This window comes from Myotis brandtii, unplaced genomic scaffold (assembly GCF_000412655.1).
Source record: "Myotis brandtii unplaced genomic scaffold, ASM41265v1 scaffold424, whole genome shotgun sequence".
Classification (NCBI taxonomy): domain Eukaryota; kingdom Metazoa; phylum Chordata; class Mammalia; order Chiroptera; family Vespertilionidae; genus Myotis; species Myotis brandtii.
The window spans coordinates 2,562,107-2,585,612 of NW_005366245.1; the positions used below are offsets into that span (position 1 = coordinate 2,562,107).

The window sequence follows — 23,506 nt, forward strand, 5'->3', positions numbered from 1 at the left end:
CCCTCACCTAGGATGACCACACCCTCATGGGGTGAGGGTCCCCCACTGGGGGCCTTGGCCAGCCTGCAAACAGCCATCAGCCCCTCACCCAGACTGTCCAGGCATCCTAGCAGGACCCCCCAACCTGAAGGGGCTGTAGCCAGCCTTCAAATAGCCATCAGCCCCTCACCCAGGCTGGCCAGGCACCCCAGGGGTGACCCCCCGTGAAGGGGCTGTAGCCAGCCTGCAAACAGCCATCAGCCCCTCACCCAGGCTGGCCAGGCACCCCAGCAGGACCCCCACCCTGATTTGGGACACCCTTCAGGGCAAACCAGCCGGCCCCCACCCATGCAGCAGGCCTCTCTCTTATATAATAAAAGGGTAATATACAAATTGACCCTAACAGCAGAATGACTAGGAATCACTGGTCACTATGACACACACTCAATGCAGGAGCTGCCCCCTGGTGGTCAGTGAGCTCCCACAGGGGGAGCTCTGCTCAGCCACAAACCAGGCTGCCGGCTGCCAGTACAGCGGTGGTGGTGGGAGCCTCTCCACCTCCTCAGCAGCGCTAAGGATGTCCTACTGCAGCTAGGCCTGCTCCCTGCTGGCAAGTGGATATCCCCTGAGGGCTCTGACTGCCAGCTTAGGCCCAATCCCCTGGGGAGCGGGCCTAAGCCAGCAGGTGGTCATTCCTCCAGGGGTCCCAGACTGGGAGAGGGCACAGGCCGGGCTGAGGGACCCTTGGGAGGGGGCCTCTAGTATAAAATAACATTGAATATTAACTGTAATTGAATATCAACTGAAAAAATAAAAGGGTGCTTTTTACTTATTTATTTTAAGTACATAATAACCATTCTGAACATTCTGAAGTAATGTGAAGCTGGGGGCTTCTAATGGTTCCTTTCACATGATTGTCACTTGGTAAATAGCAATATGTTTATATTTGCATGTAGAATTTAATTAGCCAAAAAATAGCAGCATGTCTGTTTAAATTTCACAGAACATTATCTATGTATTATGTGACATAGTAGTCAGTTATAAGTTTTTAAGTCAATGAGAATAAATGAATTTATTAGAAAATCCTAAATGTGATTTATTGTAGAAAATTATACTGAAAAGGCATGACTTAGATTACTGAGTTGTCAAACTTACTGTGATAAGATGTAACCTCAGTGTGTAGATTGTATAGAGCTTTGTAAATTAGTCTGTGCAGCCCGGCCTGTGTTGCTCAGTGATTGAGCATCCATCCATCCATGAACCAAGACATCACCATCAGGGCACATGCCCAGGTTTCGGGCTTGATCCCCAGTAGGGAGCGTGCAGGAGACTGCCAATGGATGATTCTCTCTCATCATTGATGGTTCTTTCTCTCTCCCTCTCCCTTCCTCTCTCTCTAAAACTTAGTAAAAATAAATAAGTTTGTGCAATAAGAAATTCAGGCATATTTTCTGAGCAGTTTAAAGCTTCATTTTATTCAATATTTGAAAAATAGGGGTCTCAAAATACTTCTAATTTATCAATTCTAGCTTGAGTACTCTATAGTTAACTCTTTATCTTAGTTAATTTAAAAATAGCTCAGCAATCTACGTACTTCCTATTTTAGACTTTTGTTCTTTCATTTGGTTAATCAGTATGATCATGACACTGCTATAATAGCTAGTTACAATAGTATAATTTTGTAATGAGAGGATTAATGCAGAAAAATTAACTTTCCCCATTCGTCTGCCTGGTGTTGTCTTATCCATAACAGGGATAATAAATATAAAACCCAGCACCTCCTGGGATTTCCATGAGAATTCAGTGACATATGTTTCTGAATGCAAGGTTAACTAGGAAGGATGTTAACCTAAGAGTCAGAATTCAGGTGTCCATGAATGACCTAACCTTTCTAAATATCAGGAAAAAAAATGATACAATCTTCTGTAAAATAAATAGATCAAGTTAGGTAATTTTGATTTTTGTTTATAATTCAAAATTACCTTTTTCTCATAGCCTACTTTGCAGCGTTATGGTATGGACTAGTGTATATAGCTTTATTCCACACAAAGGGACTATTGAATGTCTTTTTTTTTTTTTGTCAGGAGTGTTGAGGTAATATATAATACCTTTTAGTTATACACACACACACACACACACACACACACACACACACACACACTAGAGGCCCGGTGCACCCTCAGCCTGGGAGATGATTGGGGCCAGGAGGGGCAGGGGGAATGCGGGAGGTTGGCTGTGGGAACACACTGACCACCAGGGGGAAACTCCTGCATTGAGCGTCTGCCCCCTTATGGTCAGTGCGCGTCATAGCTACCGGCCGATCATCCTGTCCTAACGGTCGCTTAGGCTTTTATATAGATAGATAGATATTTACATATACATAAAATCTATCCATTGTAAGTGTTGGATTTGATGATGGTGATGGTACAACCATATAATTATATATGGTTGTACCATCACCAACTTATCATGATAAAGAATATCCCATCCTCTAAAAAGTTTCTTGTTGCCCTTTACATTCAATCCTTATTTCCCTACCCCTTGTCCTGGTAACCACTGCTCTACTTTGGTTTTACGATGAACAGAGTAAAGCTACCATGAACATTCATATAAAATAAGTTTTTGTGTGGATATAAATTTTCATTTGTTTGGGATAAATACCAAGCAGTAGAGTTGCTGGGTCATTGGTAAATGTATGTTTAACTGTACAAGGAACTGCCAAACTGTCTTCTAATGTGGCTTTCCCAATTTGCGTTTACATCAGCCACGTATGAAAGTTTACTTTACACCCTCAGCAGCACTTGATGGTGCTAGTTTTTTATTTTGTTTTTTTAATTTTAGATTTTCTAGTGAGTATGTAGTAGTTTCTAATTGTGGTTTTTTTACTTCACATTTTCCTACATAATTTTGAGCATTTTTTCATATGCTTATTTGCCATTTGACCTCTATTTTTGGATAAGTTCTTTATAAAATATGTATTTTAAGTTCTTCTAGTCTTTACTTGCCTTTTTTTGTCTTAGCACTTTCTGAAGAAGAGAAATTTAAATTTTGATGAAGTCAAATTTATCATTGTTAAGATACAAGGTGTCCCAAAATATGTATGCACACTTTGAATAATTATTAATTCCAATGGGTTAAATCTGAAAAGAAAGAAACATCAATTAAGCTATCAAAAATGGATGTGTTTCATTTTGGGTGAACACCCTATATTTTATGGATTTTGCCTCATATTAAGAAATATTAAGCCAAGTTTACTAAAATTTTCTCTGTTTTCTTCTAGGAGGTACATATTTTAATGCTTACATTAAGGTTTGAGAATCAATTTAAGTTAATTTTTATAAATGATAGGAAGTAAGTTTTTTTTTTTAACAATATGGATATCCAGGTGTGCCAGGTCTCTTTGTTGAAAAGACCATATATGACGATATGGGACCCTTTCTTTTTTCTGCTCCATTGGTTAATGTGTCTTAGCCAATACTACACAATCTTGATTACTGTATCTTTAAAGTAAGTCTTGAAATAAAGTCACTTAAGTTGTCCAATTTTGTTCTTCCTTTTCAAAATTATTTTGGCTGCTCTAGGTCCTTTGGACTTTATATAAATTTTACTATTGAGTTATCCTATATAATAAAAGGCTAATATGTAAATCAACCGAAAGGCGGAATGACCGGTCACTATGACGCACACTGACCACCAGGGGGCAGATGCTCAATGCAGGACCTACCCCCTGGTGGTCAGTGTACCCCCACAGGGGGAGCGCCGCTCAGCCAGAAGCCAGGCTCACAGCTGGCAAGCACAGTGGCGGTGGCGGGAGCCTCTTCTGCCTCCGCAGCAGCACTAAGGACCCCTCGGACCCCTCTGGGGATGTCCACCTGCCAGTAAGCAGAAATCCCCTAAGAGGTCCCGAACTGCGAGAGTGCAGGCCGGGCTAAGGGCCCCCCCCCCCACACACACACACACACACACAGTGTGCACGAATGCCATGCACTGGCCTCTAGTTGAAAACATAAAAAGCCTGCTGAGATATATTGATTGGGAGTACATTGATTCTACAGATCAATTTGTTTTGGGGGAGAATTGACATCTTGAGTCCTCCAATCCATGAAGATACAGCTTTTGATTTATTCGAGTCTTACTATTTTTCTCTCAGCAATATTTTATAATGTACATTGTACAGGATTTTCAGTGTTTTTGTTAAATGTATCTTAAATATTTTATTTTTTTGATACTGTTGTGAATGAAACTGTTTTCTTCATTTCATTTAGGATTGCTTGCTGCTAATATTAGAAATGCAGTGTTTTAAAATATCCTTCTTACCAATGACTTTGTTAAATTTGATTATTCGTTTTAGTGGGCTTCACAGGGTACGTTTCTTTTTTTTTTTTTTTTTTAATCCTCACCAGAGGACATGCTTAGAGAGAGGAAGGGGGAGAGACAGAGAGAGAAATATCCATCAGTTGCCTTCCATATGCACCCCAACCAGTAATTGAACCTGCAGCCCCAAGGTGCAAGAGGTGATGCTCCAACCAGTAAACCACTCCAGCCGGGTAGGGGTGTTACATTTCTTATTAATCTAGGTTTGGATAAGAGATGATAGACCATTATACAGAAATGAAAATTAGGAAAGCCAATTGTGATGATGTCGTGTGTAACACTGATAGAATGAGGCAGTAATAGTCTTTTACAAATTGTAACTCTTTGGTTTGGACTATTTATAAGTTGGGGCTGTGCCTATTCTGATATACTTGATACTATTTATCTGACTTTCTGCCAGTTATTTGTTCAGGGTACTTTGGGAAATATTTTCTCTGATTTCACTGGTTTCCTTTTATCATCTATCAAAAGAAAATTCCTGTTACCAAGAAATTTTTACCCATTTATCAATAGTTACATTTAAAAGAGGATACATTTGCCTTTTGTTGCTCTATACATAGATATAATTTACCTATCTTATTTTTAGTGCTGTTTTTATATATAATTAAATTGTATAGAAATCAAAAATTTCAAAGAAAAAGTAAACTAAGTTATTAATAAAGCTGGTAAACGTATCTGTTTTGATATGTTAATGCTTAAAAAGGACTTCTATTTATGTATTGTACAACAGGAGCTTTTATAAAACTTTGTATCTTCACCAGCAGAGAGATTTTTCTAAAGAAATAAATTTTTAAAAATGGAACAGTCCTTTCCTTTAAGAAATATGCCTGCTGATTACTAACAACTCCATGGTGATTTTTCATCTTAATTATTCCAGAAACACAATTGTGAGGTTATGCTTAATAATTCATGCCTCTTCATAGCTTTCAAATTTGTTCCCTAAGCAGAGTGAGTGTTTTTAATATTTTTAGAATAAAGAATATATCTCTTCATAAGAAAAGAATGTGTTTTTGTTCAAGCTAGTAACTGAAGTGTTCTGCAGTCTCTGTCATGGGCTTACTGTGAAAAGCTCTTGGTCCACGTAATCTGGGCTGGATGCACACATGGCCAGGGCTGGTGTTCAGCTGGCTTGCTGGAATGTAACCACATTGTTTAGCCAGCCTCCTTCTCACTGGTCATTCACAGGTGTAATTTAGTCATTATTTTCCATCTTACACTTTCTAAGCATGTATTGATTTCCTTCCTTGCCAGCCCTACTGCCACAACCAAGTTGAGGTTCTGAAGATCACTCATCTGTATGACCATAGGTGTCTTTTTACCTTTTCATTCTTCTATTCATCTCACCACTTCAGATTCATTTTCTGCAATATTTCATAACTGATGGCTTCGAATCTAAAAAATAATAATATTTAGTGTCTGAGTATGGAATGAACTCTTCAAATTCCTTATTTAGACCTTTATTCGTATTGCATTTTACTTATGCCTGTATCATTTAGGCTCTTTTCAAACACTCACTTTTACATTAGATTCTGAAAATAAGAAAGCTCTATTTTTTGTTGTATATTCCACTATCCTTTCACACCTTAGATTAATTCATTTTCTTTTGTTTTTGCTTGTATAGACTTGAAAGTAATGAGATGGTAATTGTCATCTGTTAGAATGATTTCCTCACTTTACCTCTATTATTTTTAGCTATTTGTGTACCAAACAGATTGCAGTCAGTTAATGTAAAATTTGAAACTTGCACAGAATAGATCTGTTTAGTTAAGATATTAGAGCAGTCTTTTAATTATCTTTTAGATTTAATTATTATTCTCCTTTCTCAATTAAATATTGTAGAAATTTAATGGTTATGACAGTCCTGAATAACTACCTGATAACATCAGCTTTCAAAATATACTTCAAATTTATATGCTACTTATTTTGGTGTTACTATTCAGCTATTCCTTTAGATACTTTTCTGATAGAAAGCCAAATAATCAAATTTGTTTAGTTCCATTGTACATAAGATCTACTAAATTTGAAAATGATATTACAAATAGAAAATTTCTTTTTCTGGATTAGTCACAGGAAATGATTGAGTTTATGTACAGTAAGATTGATTAGTAATTGAATTCGTTAAAATGCTTTGTTCTTGAAGCCTGTGATGGAGACTAGCAGTCTCTATGTTCCTTGGTCATTTATATGATCAACCTATTTTAACTACATTATGTTCATGGTCCCTACATGAATTTGATAACAAGTAGGATTAAGGATGGGTCAGGGCAGACTTATTACTATAACTAAAAAGAAATTACTAAGAGCCTAATGTTCTGCTGAGTGTTGTCTTTGAATGCAAGATTACGACATTTTACATTTGATTTAGTTGTGTGTATGTGTATGTGTACGCATTGTGTTCATTTCAGCTCTTTGTGGTGGACAACTTGTTCTCGGGTTGGTTATTAATATGCCTTGTCTTTTGTCAGTGACATCATTGGAAACCAATAATGAAGATGAAACTTAGGAAAATCCAAATTTTCTCATAGTACCCTAAACTCAGCTCTTTTTAACTCTTTTATTTATAATGAGACTCGATAATGTCACTTAGCAAAAAGATGCAAAATATTGGTTAGAGTTATTCTTTAATTTTGTCACCTTTTTGTCACATATAGTCAGACTTTTACATTTGCATGTCCATCAGTCTGTCTAAGCTTATTTTTATCAAGTTTTTTAAAAAATATTTTTTTATTGATTTCAGAGAGGAAGGGAGAGGGAGAGAGAGATAGAAACACTAATGATGAGAGAGAATCATTGATCACCTGCCTCCTGCATTTCCCATTGGGGATGGAGCCTGCAACCTGTGCATATGCCCTGACCGGGAATTGAACCGCGAACTCCTGGTTCACAGGTCAGTGCTCAGCCACTGAGCCACATTGGCCAGGCTAAGCTTATTTTTTAATCACCTGCTGGTAGTAAGAAAGTGGAGATGTCCTCAAAAAGAACAAGCATACTATTAATGAGGAGTTAGAAGTAAGGATGAATCTTTGGTATTTGCCACATATGGGATAAATTTGTGTTGTAAATAAAGTTGAAATCATATATAGACTGAAAAATTTTTAATTTTTTCAGATAATGCCCAAGCTAGGGACTCTCAGTGGTCTTTCTAACCCATTTTATATTTTTCCTAGTTCTGTTTATCCTCTTTCTAAAATCCAGCTTATTCTGTAAGGCTCTATGGTAATTTTTTTGGTCACTCTTGCAAATGCCTCATATTGCTCTAGATTTGAACCTGTGGATAGTTTTTAGAGGCAAGCACTGTTTTCATGTGCCTCAAATACTTTTTGTGTTAATTTCTTTATAATTATTGTCACTAATTCACCTCATACAAGCCATGGGTACAAATTGAAAATCAGATGTTTAAAAAAATAGTTAGTAAAACAAATAAAAATAGCTAGTAGTTGGACATGGATTGCTTTAACAAGCATATGTAAAGAAATTGCAGTTTTAGCTTGAAAACAAAAGAAATTTCCAACTTAAATTTCTAATGTTTTAATTATAAGAGGAAAACTGGAAACTAGAGACTTTTTCCCTCCCTAATTTCCTGCTGTCATTCTTGCTGTTCTCAAACCTGTTACTTCTTCAGCGTGAAAGTATGAGAGGTAACTTCTTATAGTCAAGGTCAAGGTTACAGATAAGAAAAAGCAACAGCCCTTCTCATTTTCAAACTCTGAAGCCTCAATCTATATAAGATGCTTTATTCTCTAAAAGAGTATAATGTTTCAACGTACAATATTCTTGAACCAGAATATTCTCAATATTGCATTACAAGTTTAATTGGTGTTATTTATCTTTAATTAAATGGCTGAACCTGATGAAGAAAAATAAGACCTTTCGTAAAACCAGATGTGTTTTTGGTCAACAGTTGATAAATGTTACAACTTGCAATGTTTAAATAGACAAGGTTGCCATGATTAAACTATCACATACACCTACTTTTGTGTTCTTATTTTCTATTACAGGTCACAGTGTGAGAAACGTCCAAGCCTTTGCAGTTCTTCAGAATGCATTTTTAAAAGCAAAAACCAACTTCCTTGCCCAGATCATCCTTGATGCCATCACAAATATTTACATGGCTGACAATGCCAATTATTTCATCCTCGAGTCACAGCACACATTGTCACAGTTTGCAGAGAAGATTTCTAAACTCCCAGAAGTGCAAAGCAAATACTTTGAGATGTTGGAGTTTGTCGTTTTTAGCTTAAATTATATCCCTTGTAAAGAACTTATTAGTGTTAGCATTCTCTTAAAATCTAGCTCTTCTTACCACTGTAGCATTATTGCAATGAAAACACTCCTGAAGTTTACACGACATGACTACATATTTAAAGATGTGTTCAGGGAGGTGGGCCTTCTGGAGGTCATGGTAACCCTTTTGCACAAGTATGCTGCCCTCTTGAAGGATCCAACTCAGGCACTAAATGAACAAGGTAAAGCATTTTCCATAATTTTATTTTTCTTAACAGAGGTCTTGGGACAAGGTGTTCTGCTCATGGTTTGCCTTTCATTTGGTTATTGGCTTGAATGACTTACTGATGTGCATTATTTTGACATCTTTGTGAGTATTTCCCAGAGTTAACTTGTTCATTCTGCCTCTTCTCGGGAGTTGGGGAAGGAGTGGGTGGGGCCCAGAAATATGTCATTGTGGTGGAAGAAAATTTAAGGTAAAAACTGAAGGAAACATGATTCACATGACTGGTGTCTACTACTATTTTTCTAGAGGGATTTTAAAAAGCTTCTAGAAGCAATTGGGATGTTTAGGTGCCTTCAAATGTCTTTGTTAACTATAGAGAACAAATAGTTATATCTCTTCAGTAATGTTAAGTATACACACATCTAGTATCATTATGTATCTTAAATTTTATGTTTTTCACCCTTTCTGATCAATCTGATGAAAGTGTGGTAGTATATGGCACTTAAAAGTTAAGTATTAAGTGTGTTGAATGAAATAATACAAGTTAAATAGATAGCACTGTTCATAAATGTTTCTCTTTGGTGCATTATAATCTAGCATTCTCGTAGGTTGTAACATTATAATACTCAAACTTGAATTGCTAAAAAATTAAGAAAACTGTCATATGAAGCAGATATTTTGGTGAACCTCCTTTACAAGGAAAGCACCTGTGAGAGAATATAATTAATTTTGATTGGCATTTTTTCTTTTCAATATTTGTTAGATAACTAACTTCCTAGCCTCACCAAAATAAAATCATAAACATGGATTTTGACCTTACTTTTGGTTGCTGGTAGACATGTGTATCATTTTTAAAGGTTGTATTATATGAATTGTATTAGTAGTAAGCGTGAATATTAAAGAAATACTTTTTAAATTATTAAAAGAAAATTGAATAAAAAATAAGCTTATAACTTTTGTGATTTAGACTTCTGATCCTTTTTCCTAGGGGACTCAAGAAATAATAGTTCAATTGAAGACCAAAAACATCTGGCTTTGTTGGTTATGGAGACCTTGACATTGCTTCTTCAAGGATCAAACACAAATGCAGGTAATTAGAAAAGCTTCTAGCAAATGCTTTGGGAGGATATTACCTCTGGTAATGGCTTCTCTAATGATTCTTGCTTTTGAAATACTCTTATCACTTAAGAGAAAAAACAATTGATTCAGTGATGGTACTATCATAGCTCTAGAAATGCAATACTTTCAATCTTTACCAATATATTAATGACCAAATATTTAAGTGTTATTTCAAAAAATGTTCTTATATTTCATTGTGTGCCTTATGTTTGAAGTATTCTTTTTTCTATTTTTTTACTTACATAATACAGGTTCTGAGTCTAATAAATTTATTTATTTAAATACTTTCCAAAATATCTGCTTCATATGACAGTTTTCTTAATATTTTTAGCAATTCAAGTTTGAGTATTATAATGTTACAACCTAGGGAAATATTGAAAAATGATTCTCTAATAAAGCTTGCCTCTCCCAGGTAAATTGGATTCATTAAATCTTTTGCTTTACCTTTGGTCTCAACTTCTCTTCAGTCCTTTTCTACCTGTCATTAACACAGTCCAACTGTATTTATAAAATATCACTCTTGCTTTTAAAAAAGATACTTGAAATTTTAGCCAATGTCAGAAACATCTCAGGAACAGTGTGCAAACAACTTGAGAAAGAAGTAAGTGATAGGGAGGTGAGTTCAGATGAGTGGATTATGCATAGATCATATAGAGTTTTTTAGGTCATGCTGAGAAATTTGAATTGCATCTTAAGTGTTACGGTTGTCAAATCTTAGAGGGAATGCTGGATGGGGCGGGGAGAGATCAACCAAAGAACTTTTATGAATATATGCATAACCCATGGGCACAGACAATAGTGTGGTGAAGGCCTGGGACTGGGGAGGCTAGAAGGGGTCAATGGGAAAAAAGGGGAACATATATAAAACTTTCAACAATAAAGATTTAAAAAATAAAATAAAAATATTGTTATGGGATGCGGTAAATCAGCGGTTCTCAACCTGTGGGTCGCGACCCCTTTGGGGGTCGAACAACCCTTTCACAGGGGTCGCCTAAGACCATTGGAAAACACATATATCATTACATATTGTTTTTGTGATTAATTACTATGCTTTAATTATGTCAATTTGTAACAATGAAAATACATCCTGCATATCAGATATTTACATTACGATTCATAACAGTAGCAAAATTACAGTTATGAAGTAGCAACGAAAATAATTTTATGGTTGGGGGTCACCACAACATGAGGAACTGTATTAAAGGGTCGTGGCATTAGGAAGGTTGAGAACCACTGCCGTAAACAAACGAATGAATGAATGATTGAACTAGCAAAGGCACAAATGCATTTCTCTTTGTCTGAATGCAGAAGAACTCAACATTCAACATAGGGGGTTGGGGGAGGGGGGAAGTAAGAGATCAACCGAAGGACTTGTATGCATGCATATAAGCATAACCAATGGACAGAAGACACTGGGAGGGGGACTTGTAATACTTTTAACAATAAAATAAAAAAAATTTTAAAAGAAAAATCATCTATTTAAAAAAATAAAATATATTGTGTGTCTTGTGCACAATGCCATGTGTTAGAGATGTAAAGATAAGATAATTCTTTTCCCAAAGGAATTACAACCTAATTGGAAATATAACTGTATAAGTAATTATTTAAATGCATTTTGGGCAAATGCCAAGACAGAGTTGAATGAATTTAGTAGGTAATTCAAACAATTAATATGATGAGATTTAATGGATATGATATTAACAGGTTGTCCGTGATATAATGCATAATCTCCTTATTTCTACTAACTAGGTTTAGTTGACTGAGATAGTCAGAAACATAATAGGGGTATACTAACAAGAATTCTTTGACAAATTTTTTGGTGGCATGACCCACAGTGAGGGATGGAACAATTCTAATCTATGAGAGTGGAGAGGTTACTCTATGTGACTGAAAATCACTTTGACTGCTACACATTTTTACAAAATTCTTTTCTCATCAACTGTCTTCTCTGTGTTAAGAAAGATATTACTAACCCTGTGATTTCAGGCACTTAAAACAGTGCTTTGCTCATAGAACTATTCAAGACATATTAGTAATAATGATTACCTCATGGGCACTAACGCAACCGGGAAGTAAACATGGTCTTCCATGTGCTAAATTGCAAGCACGTGACTTACACTCATTTCAAGGTCATATAATTCCTAAAAAGTTAGCAATTAGAAAATCACTAAATAGAAAGGACAGTGGCTGCTACAGCAAAATACACTAACACTTATTCTCTCGGGAAATACTTATTGAAACACACACCAGAAGGAAATTCAAGTTTAATGGGAGACCAAACATATAAGCAAATAATACTAAGACTTCGCTTTAAAGTACTATAATATAAAATGGCATATGCAAGGTATTATAAAAGTGCAAAGGAGAGAATGTTTAGTTTGGAGGAAATGCTAATTCGTGATTTAGGTCACTTGATCCATTTTTTAATATTGAAGATGGTATTTGATGTGAGAACAAGTATCACTTGTGGGCTGGAGCACAGTCTATAGAGCTGGGCTATCTAGGCATAAATCCTACTCTGCCCTTTGTCAGCTGTTCGGCCTTGGCCACATCACTCAACTTACTTTATGCCTCATCTCTGATCTGTACAATAGGGGATAAGGATTAAATAAATCAACTGAGTAATGCATTTGGAACAATTGTTTTTGTTTGTGTGCTTTACCTAACTAAAAAGTTTGGTTCCTTATAATTTTTTTCATCGGAGAATAACTTTATTTTATCCTTTTCTTACTATTTTGGAAGCCTTGTTTAGTTTAAATCTCATTTATTTAGGGTATTGTTTATCTAAAAGCTGTTTATCTAAAAGATTGATTTTTTTAAATCTTTTATTTATTGATTTTTATAGAGAGAGAAAAGGAAGGGGCGGGGGAGAGAATGGAGCGTTGATTTGATGTTCCACTTATTTATGCATTCATTGGTTGATTCTCATACCAGTATGTGCCCTGACCAGGGATCAAACCTATATGTAACCTTGGCATATTGGAACCATGATCTAACCAACTGAGATACCTGGACAGGGTTACGTAAATTGATTTCAAGTATTATTCAGTTTAAAGACTTGACATAAAAATATTGGGTCCCTTTGGTTTCTACCTATGAAATTTTTGAATGTTTAGATTTGGATAATTTAAATGTGGTGAACATATCAGGACATTAATCTTGCATTTAAGGAAATCTAGAGAAAATTTGTATATGTCTTTGCTGACACCCTACAGTACAATTTTGTATTGTAATTTAAAAGGTGAAATAGGTGTGTAGGTCTTATTTGCATTCTTTTGAGCTACTCTTCATACAAAAAGATCAAATTTTTCTCCCTTCAAGGAATTTTCCGAGAATTTGGAGGTGCAAGATGTGCACATAATATAGTGAGGTACCCCCAGTGCCGGCAGCATGCCCTGATGATTATCCAGCAGCTGGTGCTCTCTCCAAATGGGGATGATGACATGGGCACGCTTCTGGGGTTAATGCATTCAGCCCCGCCCACAGAACTGCAGTTGAAGACTGACATTTTAAGGGTAAGAGTGTGCGTTACTACTCTTCTACTACTAAAATATGTGGTTATTTTTAACTGACTTAAAACTATTATGAACTATTCTTGCTGTTTTCTAAAATTACGTCAAAATAGTAATAGCAGAAGAAAAGGCAGTGTCTTTAACCTGGCCTCCAAGGCCCTGGGGATATGTTTTCTTCCCCCCTGACTTCCTCTCCTAGTATCTTTGCCCCATTCTTGCCACAGACATCACAGAAATAATAGCTACTTTCTAGAATCATATTTCTTTTAACATTTACTTTATTCAGTTACTTTCTTATCAATATTGAGATGTTTGCATTTTTTTCTTTATACTATTGTATATTTCATTCTATTTTTATTGAGTATAATTTTGAGTATGCATTTTATTTTAAAAGCAATATTAATTTGACCACAATTTATCTCTTAGACAAGAAGGAAATCTACGTGCCTGTCAACATTGGGGACATTTGTATATTTGAAGGGATCATTGGAAAAAAAAACAAGTACCTTCAAAGGGTGTTTTGGTTGCTAACATTTTTAACATACATTTTCCTCTTTTCTTGGTTCCTTTTTAATTGGATTTGTAACATATGTGTAGGTAAAGCCTCTTCCCAAAGCATCTGTATATGGTGACTTTATAGCAATTGAAATAGTTTATGTCTTGGCTGTCCTGATTATCTGTCTCATCCTTTCTAAACTAAATTAATTTATATACAGGGTGTCCCAAAAAAATGTATACTTACTTTTTTTCTGATAGCTCAATTGATGTTTCTTTCTTTTCAGATTTAAACCATTGAAATTAGTAATTCAAAGTATGTATACATATTTTGGGGATACCCTATATACAGACAGTCATAAGTTCTTGTGACTGTGTAAAATTATACTAGATTATGTATTTTACTTATTTAATAAAAACATTACTTTGTAAAAGTTACTGAATTCATTGATAATATTATTTATCACAGACATAGGGAACTCTTTTCAGCCAGGATTTGGATATAGCCTTATTCTATCAAAAGGAATACGTGTTAGTATTTCCTAAAATTATCTTCTGCCTCTGTGGCATTTTTTAATTGGCAAAATATTTCATATGCTTCACAGGACTGGTTTTTTGTGGGGTTTTTTTGGGTAAATGACAAAAACATTTATTTCAGATGTTCACAGAATGGTGGTATAGCCCTTGGACATTTCCTGTATGATTTTATTTTATTTTACTTGAATTACAAGTTTATTTTCTTGTCCCCCATAGGCCCTCCTGTCAGTTCTTCGAGAAAGCCATCGGTCAAGAACAGTTTTTAGGAAAGTTGGAGGCTTTGTATACATAACGTCCTTGCTTGTTGCCATGGAAAGATCTTTGAGCTCGCCACCGAAGAATGGCTGGGAGAAAGTGAACCAGAACCAAGTATTTGAACTTCTCCACACTGTGTTCTGCACATTGACTGCAGCAATGCGCTATGAGCCAGCCAACTCTCATTTCTTCAAAACAGAGATTCAGTATGAGAAATTGGCAGATGCCGTTCGGTTTCTTGGCTGCTTCTCAGACCTAAGGAAAATAAGCCCCATGAATGTCTTCCCCTCAAATACCCAGCCATTTCAGAGACTTTTAGAGGAAGACATAACTTCGATGGACTCGGTGTCACCCACTTTACAGCACTGCAGTAAACTCTTTATTTATCTCTACAAAGTAGCCACAGATTCTTTTGACAGGTATGGCTCTGCTCTGTCAAAAGCTCTGAATTAAAAGGGTATACTATGTATGACTTCAACATAGAGGCTTAAATTATAAGTTAACCTGAAGGAAAATGAAAACAAATGAATCTTCTCTCTCAATTACTTGTCTATCACTTTATCTGTGAATATTACTATTGCTTTGATGTTAAGTTTTTCAACATAGTCATCTGTGTATTATTTGTAAATCAAGGGTCAGTTAACTCTTTTTTTTAATGTATTTTTATTGATTTCAGAGAGGAAGGGAGAGGGAGAGATAGAAACATCAGTGATGAGAGAGAATCATTGATTGGCTGCCTTCTGCACGCCCCCTACTTGGGATTGAGCCTGCAACCTGGGCATGTGTCCTTGACCAGAATCAAACCCAGGACTCTTCAGTCTGCAGGCTGATGCTCTATTCACTGATCCAAACTGGCTAGGGCTACTCTTGAAGCAATTTTTAAGAAGTTTACGTTAATGGAGTGATGTTTACTATTGTTTTCTTTTTTCTTTATTCTCAACAATGCTAGATACATCTGGACTTAAGGATATTAGTGATAATAGGAGAACATGGTTATGATCGTATTTATTTCCAAACACTTGATATAGTCTCAACATAATCCTCAAAAAGTGATAGAACTCCCTATCAAGAGATAATTCAGACTTGGTTACTCATTCTCCATTAAACGAGTGCCAAGTCGCTGTGCTAGGCATTGTGGGTTCAGCTCAGCACGTTCAGCTCAGCACCAGATGACCTGGGTCATGGCCATTCTTTAGCTTAAATATAGACATGTAAATAAACAGTTACACTGATAAAATCTCTGATGAGGGGAATCCAGAGATCTAAGGGAGATCATAGGAGTGTCACTTACCTACATCACTTACTTTCAATTTTTAAACTGCTTTCAATTAAGTTCTCACTGAAAATAGTGTCAGAGTGATCATGCTGCAAGTTTCTCCCAAGCATTTTCACTTGACAGTTACCATTGTTTTATTTCATAAAATAAAATAATTATTTTTATATTGTTCCCCATAAATTAAGCAAATAACTGTGTTGGGTAGGACATCTATTAGATTTTATACCTTTCATTATTGAATATCTACTTTGAAATATCTATTGAGATGTTTCTTCTTAATATTTTTTACCTTAATATTTAGAGAAGAAAATACAAGTAACATAAGAAAAATTGTTTTCCAATTTTTCTCATCTCAAAAATAAAAATGCATATTATATTATTATCTCATAGGAAACATAGGATAATGCTGTATTCATCAAATAAGCAATTTAAAATAGAAATTTTTAAATTTTGGATTCACCTTCTTTTTCCTCAGTTTCTACTTATCCTAGTTAGTATGCCTCATTTTTAGTTTGCTTTGTCAAAAACAGGGCTTACAGCACTCTGTTTAACAAATGTGTTAAATGTTAACATTAATAGATAAGCATTGGCTGTAAGCATGCTTTCCTGTTTCCCTCAGTGCATGTGTTATAGTCTTGTTCCTTGTTCCTGCTGAGAATGGAGGACATTTCTAATTAAACTTTTACTGGTATTTGTGAAACTAACCAACTGCCAACCTGGTGCTCTCTGCTAACCTCTCTAAACCACCCTGTCTGTTTTGTTGTCTGTAGTCGTGCAGAACAGATCCCTCCTTGCCTGACAAGTGAGTCTTCTCTCCCCTCTCCCTGGGGCACACCAGCTCTGTCCAGGAAAAGGTACTGATCTTACAACAGAAGTTGATCTTTGTTTGTGTGGGGGTTTTTCTTTTTTGCTTAATTATATGCTAATGTGATGATTGTGCTTTGTAACTTCAATTTTTTTGGCTTTCTATGTATGTATTTTGTTTAATAGTCAACTTCTGAGTATATGAGTAAAATGTATTGATACTATGAAGATAGAAAGGACATGTGTCATCCAACTCTATTATTTAGACTAAAATATGCATTTTGCTTTAAAGAAGCATATGTTTTATTAAAATTAATGTAGAAATGAGGACTTAGTGCCTCTTTAAATGGAGTACTTTCCTGATTTTTCTTTTTACTTTAAATGTGCCTGGGAATCAATTTTGTTTGTTTCTCCTACTGCTTTCAAATGAGCATCACAGCACCAGCAAGGAAGTATGTGCTTTCTCAGTCAGGTTCGACCAGTTTAAATGTGGTGCTGTTATAGAGAGGTGTCAAAGCTAACCTTTGAAAAGGTGAAGGAAAAACCTACCCCAGTTCTTGCTTTCATTGGTTCTGTGTAAATCTCTTCCTTTGCCAAACTAGTCCACCTCATACAGAAAGCTTATGGACTATAAAGAACCAGCAGTTAGTTGGCAAGAGTACAGTTAAGATCCATCCATATTCCTTAATTATGATCCATGACTATATTCTGTGCACTTGGAACCAATTACTCTTACTTCCCCAGTTTTCCTTATGACCAAGTACAAGTCCTTAAGTCTGTGTTAATCTTCCACTGTGGCTTTTAAAAAATAAATCCTGATGTCCCTTTTGTTGTTTAATTTTATTTCTATTCTGATCTTGAAACTTCATTATAATTGGAGTTTTTATATCAAAAGTATTTGTCACAGACTGTATTTTAATGTATTTCAGTAGTAATATTCATTAGGTGTATGGACTTACGTTTCCCTTTTTTCTTAATTTACACTGGGGCTTATAGCTCATTTTCTTCCAGTAAATCATAGCATAGTTCAGAATATTTTTAAATGAATGTAGCATTTTTTAATATATTTTATTTGAAAACCACTACTTTTTTTTAAGAGCATTTTTTGTTGTTAGTCCTCACCGAGGATATTTTCCATTGATTTTTAGAGAGAATGGAAGGGAGGAGGAGAAACACCGATGTGAGAGAGACACATCAATTGGTTGCCTCCTGCATGGCCCCAGGACCTTTCAGTTGTGGGCTGACGCTCTATCCACTGAGCCAAACCAGCTCAGGCTTTAAGAGCACTTCTTAATTCAAGAGACTGTAACATCAATTTGAGGATCTGGTGCTTTTTTTTAAGTTGCTAAAATGAGTGAGACCAAAAGTATTCGTTGGGTTTGAAGATTTATGTGCTCTCACTATTATATAGAACTGCTACTGGATGTTAGAAAATTAGTTTCAATGACTAAATAGTTTTAATTATTTTTTAAAATCACCTTTATAATTCTGTCATAAATGTAAAGTCTTAAAAAGTACTATATTTAAAAATATATAACCCTATTTAACTATTAACTAAAACTGCAAAATACTTTTAATAGAAATTTACAGATTAAAGGACCCCATTAAAAAAAGAAATCCATTAGAACTTAACTATTTTTTAAACAGCATTTTATTTCATATCATGAAGAATTATTTAAAGCTTTAGATCAGAAATAGTTTGTCTTCATTTGCAACATAGCTACCTGTGAGGATGCCATGTCTTTGATGTAAGGGGAAACTACCTGGAATCTACATCCTAGTTGAGTGAATCTTATCCATTAGAATTCTAATCCGGTTTACAAGTTGATGTCACCTCAAGGAAGCTCATGATAATATTAGACCACTGTTGACATTTTAAGGTTGTCAATCTGACTAGGTTACGTACATTTTACTAAGTGATAAGAATCATAAGCTAATAAGAAATACAATGTTTTTATTTTACACTGCAATATAGTAACTTCCAAAATTAGAACAGCTTGAGAACATAAATTACATCAGCTCATGGGCATCTTTTTCTTGCTGCAAAACATGATTTTGTTGGCAAAAGGAGAAACTAACATTGTATTAGTTTTTATGGCTTGTATTCAGGTGTTAAGGAAGTTTTGTACTTGTGATACTTCTCTGGTATATAAAATCCTAGAGATTCTTCTCTATTTAGTTTAAGAATTGGGGGGGAAAGAACTAAGAAACTTCATATTTTGAAAACTAAAACTGATAACCTTTTTTATTAATTATCTAGAGGAATAATGGAATATCATTATAGCTGAGTGATGTTTAATCAGAGTTAGAGGAAGTGAAAACAAAATACAAAATAATAACCAGGACACTCCAGAATATATCTGCAATGAAGAAAAGGGTGGCAAGTACCAGTTATCATTCAAACATGGTGTCCATTACTTAGTGCTTCTGCACACTTGATGATAATTATGGCAGAGCAAATTCTGGATTTAAATATTTAAGCATATATATCCAAAGATGTAGATAAGTTTATATATGTATATTCTAAGAGCTTAGATAGAAATATGAAAATAACAATTTCTGTAAGTTTTAAAAGAAAGTACAACATAAAAATTAACTAAATTTTGAATGTCATTTTATCCTCTTTGCAAATGGTTAGGTTTTGCTCAGGAATTATGCATTGAATAAGTTTACTGTAATCTCTACATTTAAAAAGTGGTATGCCTGTGGTGATACCTAAGTGACTTAGTAAGAATTAGTGTTGTAAAATGCTTATAAAAATAGTCCTAATTTTAATTAATAAATACCATGGTTTAGTTTTCTACATTGTTTGAAATATATTCCTAGTTTGAGAAGAATGAATATGATTCCTATATCAGAATATTGTTTCCTCATGTAAGGTAAAAAAAGCTTACTACTATAATAGTTATATATTTAGGTATTATCCATAGTTCAAGTTCAAACCTATATGCAATCTGGAAATTCAGAAATAATTTTGGAAGGCCTATAACTAAAATATACAATTAGAATCTATGTTTATCCTCAAATTTGGGTTATTTTTGTGTGTGTAATGAAAACAGTTTTTATGAAATTTCTTTATGGTTGGGAATTCATATTATACTATAAAGGAATTAGGAATCTTTTTCTGCATAGGTCTAAATATTTTAAAGACTAAAGGGAACAGCTTAAGAGGAGGATAGCTATTGGTTATAGCATTTACAAATGTCTTAAGTTTAGAAATTAAATATTTCTGAACAAAATCAGCAGAAAAACAGGGAGTTGAAAAAGATGAGTGGGTGTGGGATAAGCTGACTTTAAATAAACTAAGAGAGACCCTGTTCTTTTTTTATAAGTGAAGCTGAATATTTTCATTGTCTGTTAAAAAGAGAATGGAGCTTAAAAAAAACACAAACCTGGCAGTGCCAATTCTTTGCTTCTAAATCACTGACTTTAAGCATCTGTTTCCCAAGCTGCTCTTGTGCCAGAGAGCTGAAACTGTACTGCTCTCGGTGACAGAGCTCAGCATTAGACCAGTTATGCTGAGCCACTGGAACAAAGAGCTCCCATAGGCTAAAGCCGCAAGCATCTATTTTCTAGAGCCAAGATGCAAAATGTGCAAAACTCATGAATTGTAGAAGAATAGTATGAAATAGAAAGTATGAAATAGTATGAAATAGAAAGAGAAGTATGAAATAGAAATCATTGATGAGAAGAAATGTATATTCAGGACATGATTAGACTTTCTAACTCATAGAAGCTTGTTATATAAAATATGCCTTCTAACTTTGTAACAATTGTGTGGAATATTTTCAGTGGTGGGGGGAAATGTAAAAGAAAGTGAGTGTAGTTCCAAATAAGCTAAAGAAAAACTCCCTTGATGATTCTGAGCCAACCCTGAGTCCATTGGCCCAGTTAAATAGAGTAAGCCACTTTGGTCTTGCTAGTTCTTGATTCTGTTATTTATGGCTTAACACAAAGTTAAAAACACATGTAATTTTAAAAGAAACAGTTTTATTGAGGGATTTAATTTAACTTGCACTCTCATCACATATTATCAGAACTGTCACCTTTCCTAGTGCTATGATTTCACCTACTTATATCTTCTGGTACAGGTGTCATTCTTCCCCCACCCCTTTCAGTTTTATCTATAATAATAAAAGTGTAACATGCTAATTAGACCAGATGTCCTTCTGGACAACCTTTCAGATGAAGCCCTGGCCATGGCGGCAGCGGCGGGGCTGAGGCAAGGCCGAGGCAGAGGAGGCTGCTGTGGCAGGCGGGGGCCGAGCCCCTTGCACGAATTTCGTGCATCGGGCTTCTAGTTGAGATATAATTGACATAGAGCACAATATAATTATCTCAGTTACATATAGTGAAATGTTGATTGCAATAAGTTTAGTTACATCTATCATTTCTTATTTATACAATAAAAAAAAGAAAGAAATGTGTTTTTTTTTCCTGTAATGAGAACTTTTAGGGTCTATACCAGGGGTGGGCAAACTTTTTGACTCGAGGGCCACAATGGGTTCTTAAACTGGACCGGAGGGCTGGAACAAAAGCATGGATGGAGTGTTTGTGTGAACTAATATAAATTCAAAGTAAACATCATTACATAAAAGGGTACGGTCTTTTTTTTTTTTTAGTTTTATTCATTTCAAACGGGCCAGATCCGGCCCGTGGGCCGTAGTTTGCCCACGGCTGGTCTACACTCTTAGCAACTTATGAATATTATCATAGAGCAGTGTTAACTATATTCATAGTGTGCCATTCTTTAATGAAACAATCCAAATAGTAAATGGTAAGGACGCATAAGAGTCTACAGGAATTGATAGTTATATTGTCTATATGTGACTCATTAAGAATTGATAATTGCCTTTTTATATCCCAAAGTTAAGGTGTTTTGTAGCCTAACTTGGAATTACAAGGATTTTTGCTTATTAGCGGATAAAAGAAATGAAAAGAATCTGATTGGAATTAAATACCGAGTTACCCTTCTTTCTTTTTCATAGGCATGCATATCATTCTGTTTCAACTCCCCCCGTGTACCCTCCTAAAAATGACCTGAAACTACATGTGGCAACTTCCTCTCTCCAGAGTTCTGACGCTGTCATCATCCATCCGGGAGCCATGCTGGCGATGCTGGACCTCCTGGCCTCTGTGGGGTCAGTGGCACAGCCAGAAGTAAGCTTGGTGCTGTCAGCTCTTTCTGTCTTTAATGAGTTTTCGAAATGATGTGGGTTTGCCTGCATGAGCAAGGGAGTGGGGTCAGAAAGGTAGGAAGGGATGTGAAACCATTCCATATCACATATCCAAGTAGGCAAAGGAAAAAATACAGCGTTTTCTATTAATTTTCAGTAATTTATATTAGTTTTCAGTAATTTTATTAGTTTTCTTCATGAATGATAACTAAGAATGTTTTAGAATATAATTCATTTGACAAATACAGCCAAGGTGGTTATTTTTGGTGTTGAAAATTATTGTTTTTCCTTATAAATCCTGCTCAGCAGTGGACATTGTTAGTAAGTAGTACAGAAAGAAAAGTGACCAAAGATACCACTTTGAAGGCATTTATCTGTTTTGACTTGTAGCAGTCAAAAGTTTGGGTGACCTGGAGTTAGGTTGACAAATCTTGTTAAAATGTATGGCCTCTAAGACCTAAAGTGTCTCAAATGTAAATAATAGGACTTCCTTTAAACTGGCTATTTACCCACCATGAAAAGACTTCACAGCCACCATTTCTATAAAAATAAAAATACTATTAGCTATACAGTCATCTACATATATATAAAAGGCTAATATGCAAAGTGTCCCTGTGGGAGTTCAACCAGGAGACTGGGAGTTCTATCTCTTGCTATAACATGTGCTGACCACCAGGGGGTGGTGCAGAACAAAGGAAGGCCCCAGCTGGCAGCCAGGAAAGGGAGGCTCTGGCCAGCAGCCGGAAGGCCCCAATTAGCCTTGATCACCAGCCAGGCCTAGGAACCGTACCCGTGCACAAATTTGTGCACCGGGTCTCTAGTGTAATATAAAAGACTTGGAAGAGAATTGAGTCCAGCTGGTAATGCCAACAAAATGAGGATGGCAAGCGTTTGCCCAGCCTCTGGAGCCTTTGTGTCACTAAGCCAGCCACTTAATGAACCGGAAAGTAATTCGCAGCATGTTGAGACCTTGAATTAAAAGGTGTGCTTCATGTGGAGAGAACTATCACCTTTCTTACTAAGAATGCCCTGGTGGTGTGGATTTTTTTGTTAACTTTAGCATGCTTTGGACCTCCAACTTGCTGTGGCAAATATTTTACAAGCCCTGGTGCACACAGAGAGAAACCAGCAGGTCATGTGTGAGGCCGGACTTCATGCACGACTGCTGCAGCGGTGCAGTGCCGCCCTGGCTGACGAGGACCACGCGCTGCATCCGCCCCTCCAGCGGATGTTTGAACGATTGGCCTCCCAGGCTCTGGAGCCCATGGTGCTGAGGTCAGTAATTCTCTTTTTCACATTTAATAATTCACAATTAGTAACGACAGTTCCTAGAGTCTATATGCAAGAGCTCTTGCTTTAATGGACATATATATATTCAAGTATCTGTGGGAAGATTTAAAGCACAACAAAAATGGGCAAAATGCTCAAAGTGTAGCGCATACACACAGATAAATCTAGTTTTTAAAGAAGAGAGGATGTTTCTGTTTGTTGGTTATTTCTTCCACTTGACTTCAGCAAACACTCACTT

The 23,506-nt window shown here is 35.7% G+C and overlaps 1 protein-coding gene across 5 annotated transcripts in view; it reads left to right on the forward strand.

Annotated features, from left to right (window-relative positions):
* Window positions 1-23,506, forward strand: part of WDFY3 (WD repeat and FYVE domain containing 3) — a 245,140-nt gene that overhangs the window by 103,882 nt on the left and 117,752 nt on the right. For 3 of the 5 annotated variants that reach the window (XM_005874107.2, XM_014545987.1, XM_014545986.1), the window contains 7 exons: window positions 8,352-8,819; window positions 9,792-9,893; window positions 13,244-13,437; window positions 14,683-15,140; window positions 16,768-16,851; window positions 21,790-21,961; window positions 23,039-23,253. In XM_005874107.2, the coding sequence (XP_005874169.1) occupies window positions 8,352-8,819; window positions 9,792-9,893; window positions 13,244-13,437; window positions 14,683-15,140; window positions 16,768-16,851; window positions 21,790-21,961; window positions 23,039-23,253 (1,693 nt within the window). The remainder of the gene's footprint in view (window positions 1-8,351; window positions 8,820-9,791; window positions 9,894-13,243; window positions 13,438-14,682; window positions 15,141-16,767; window positions 16,852-21,789; window positions 21,962-23,038; window positions 23,254-23,506) is intronic. The other 2 variants (XM_014545988.1, XM_014545989.1) reach the window with 2 other exon arrangements.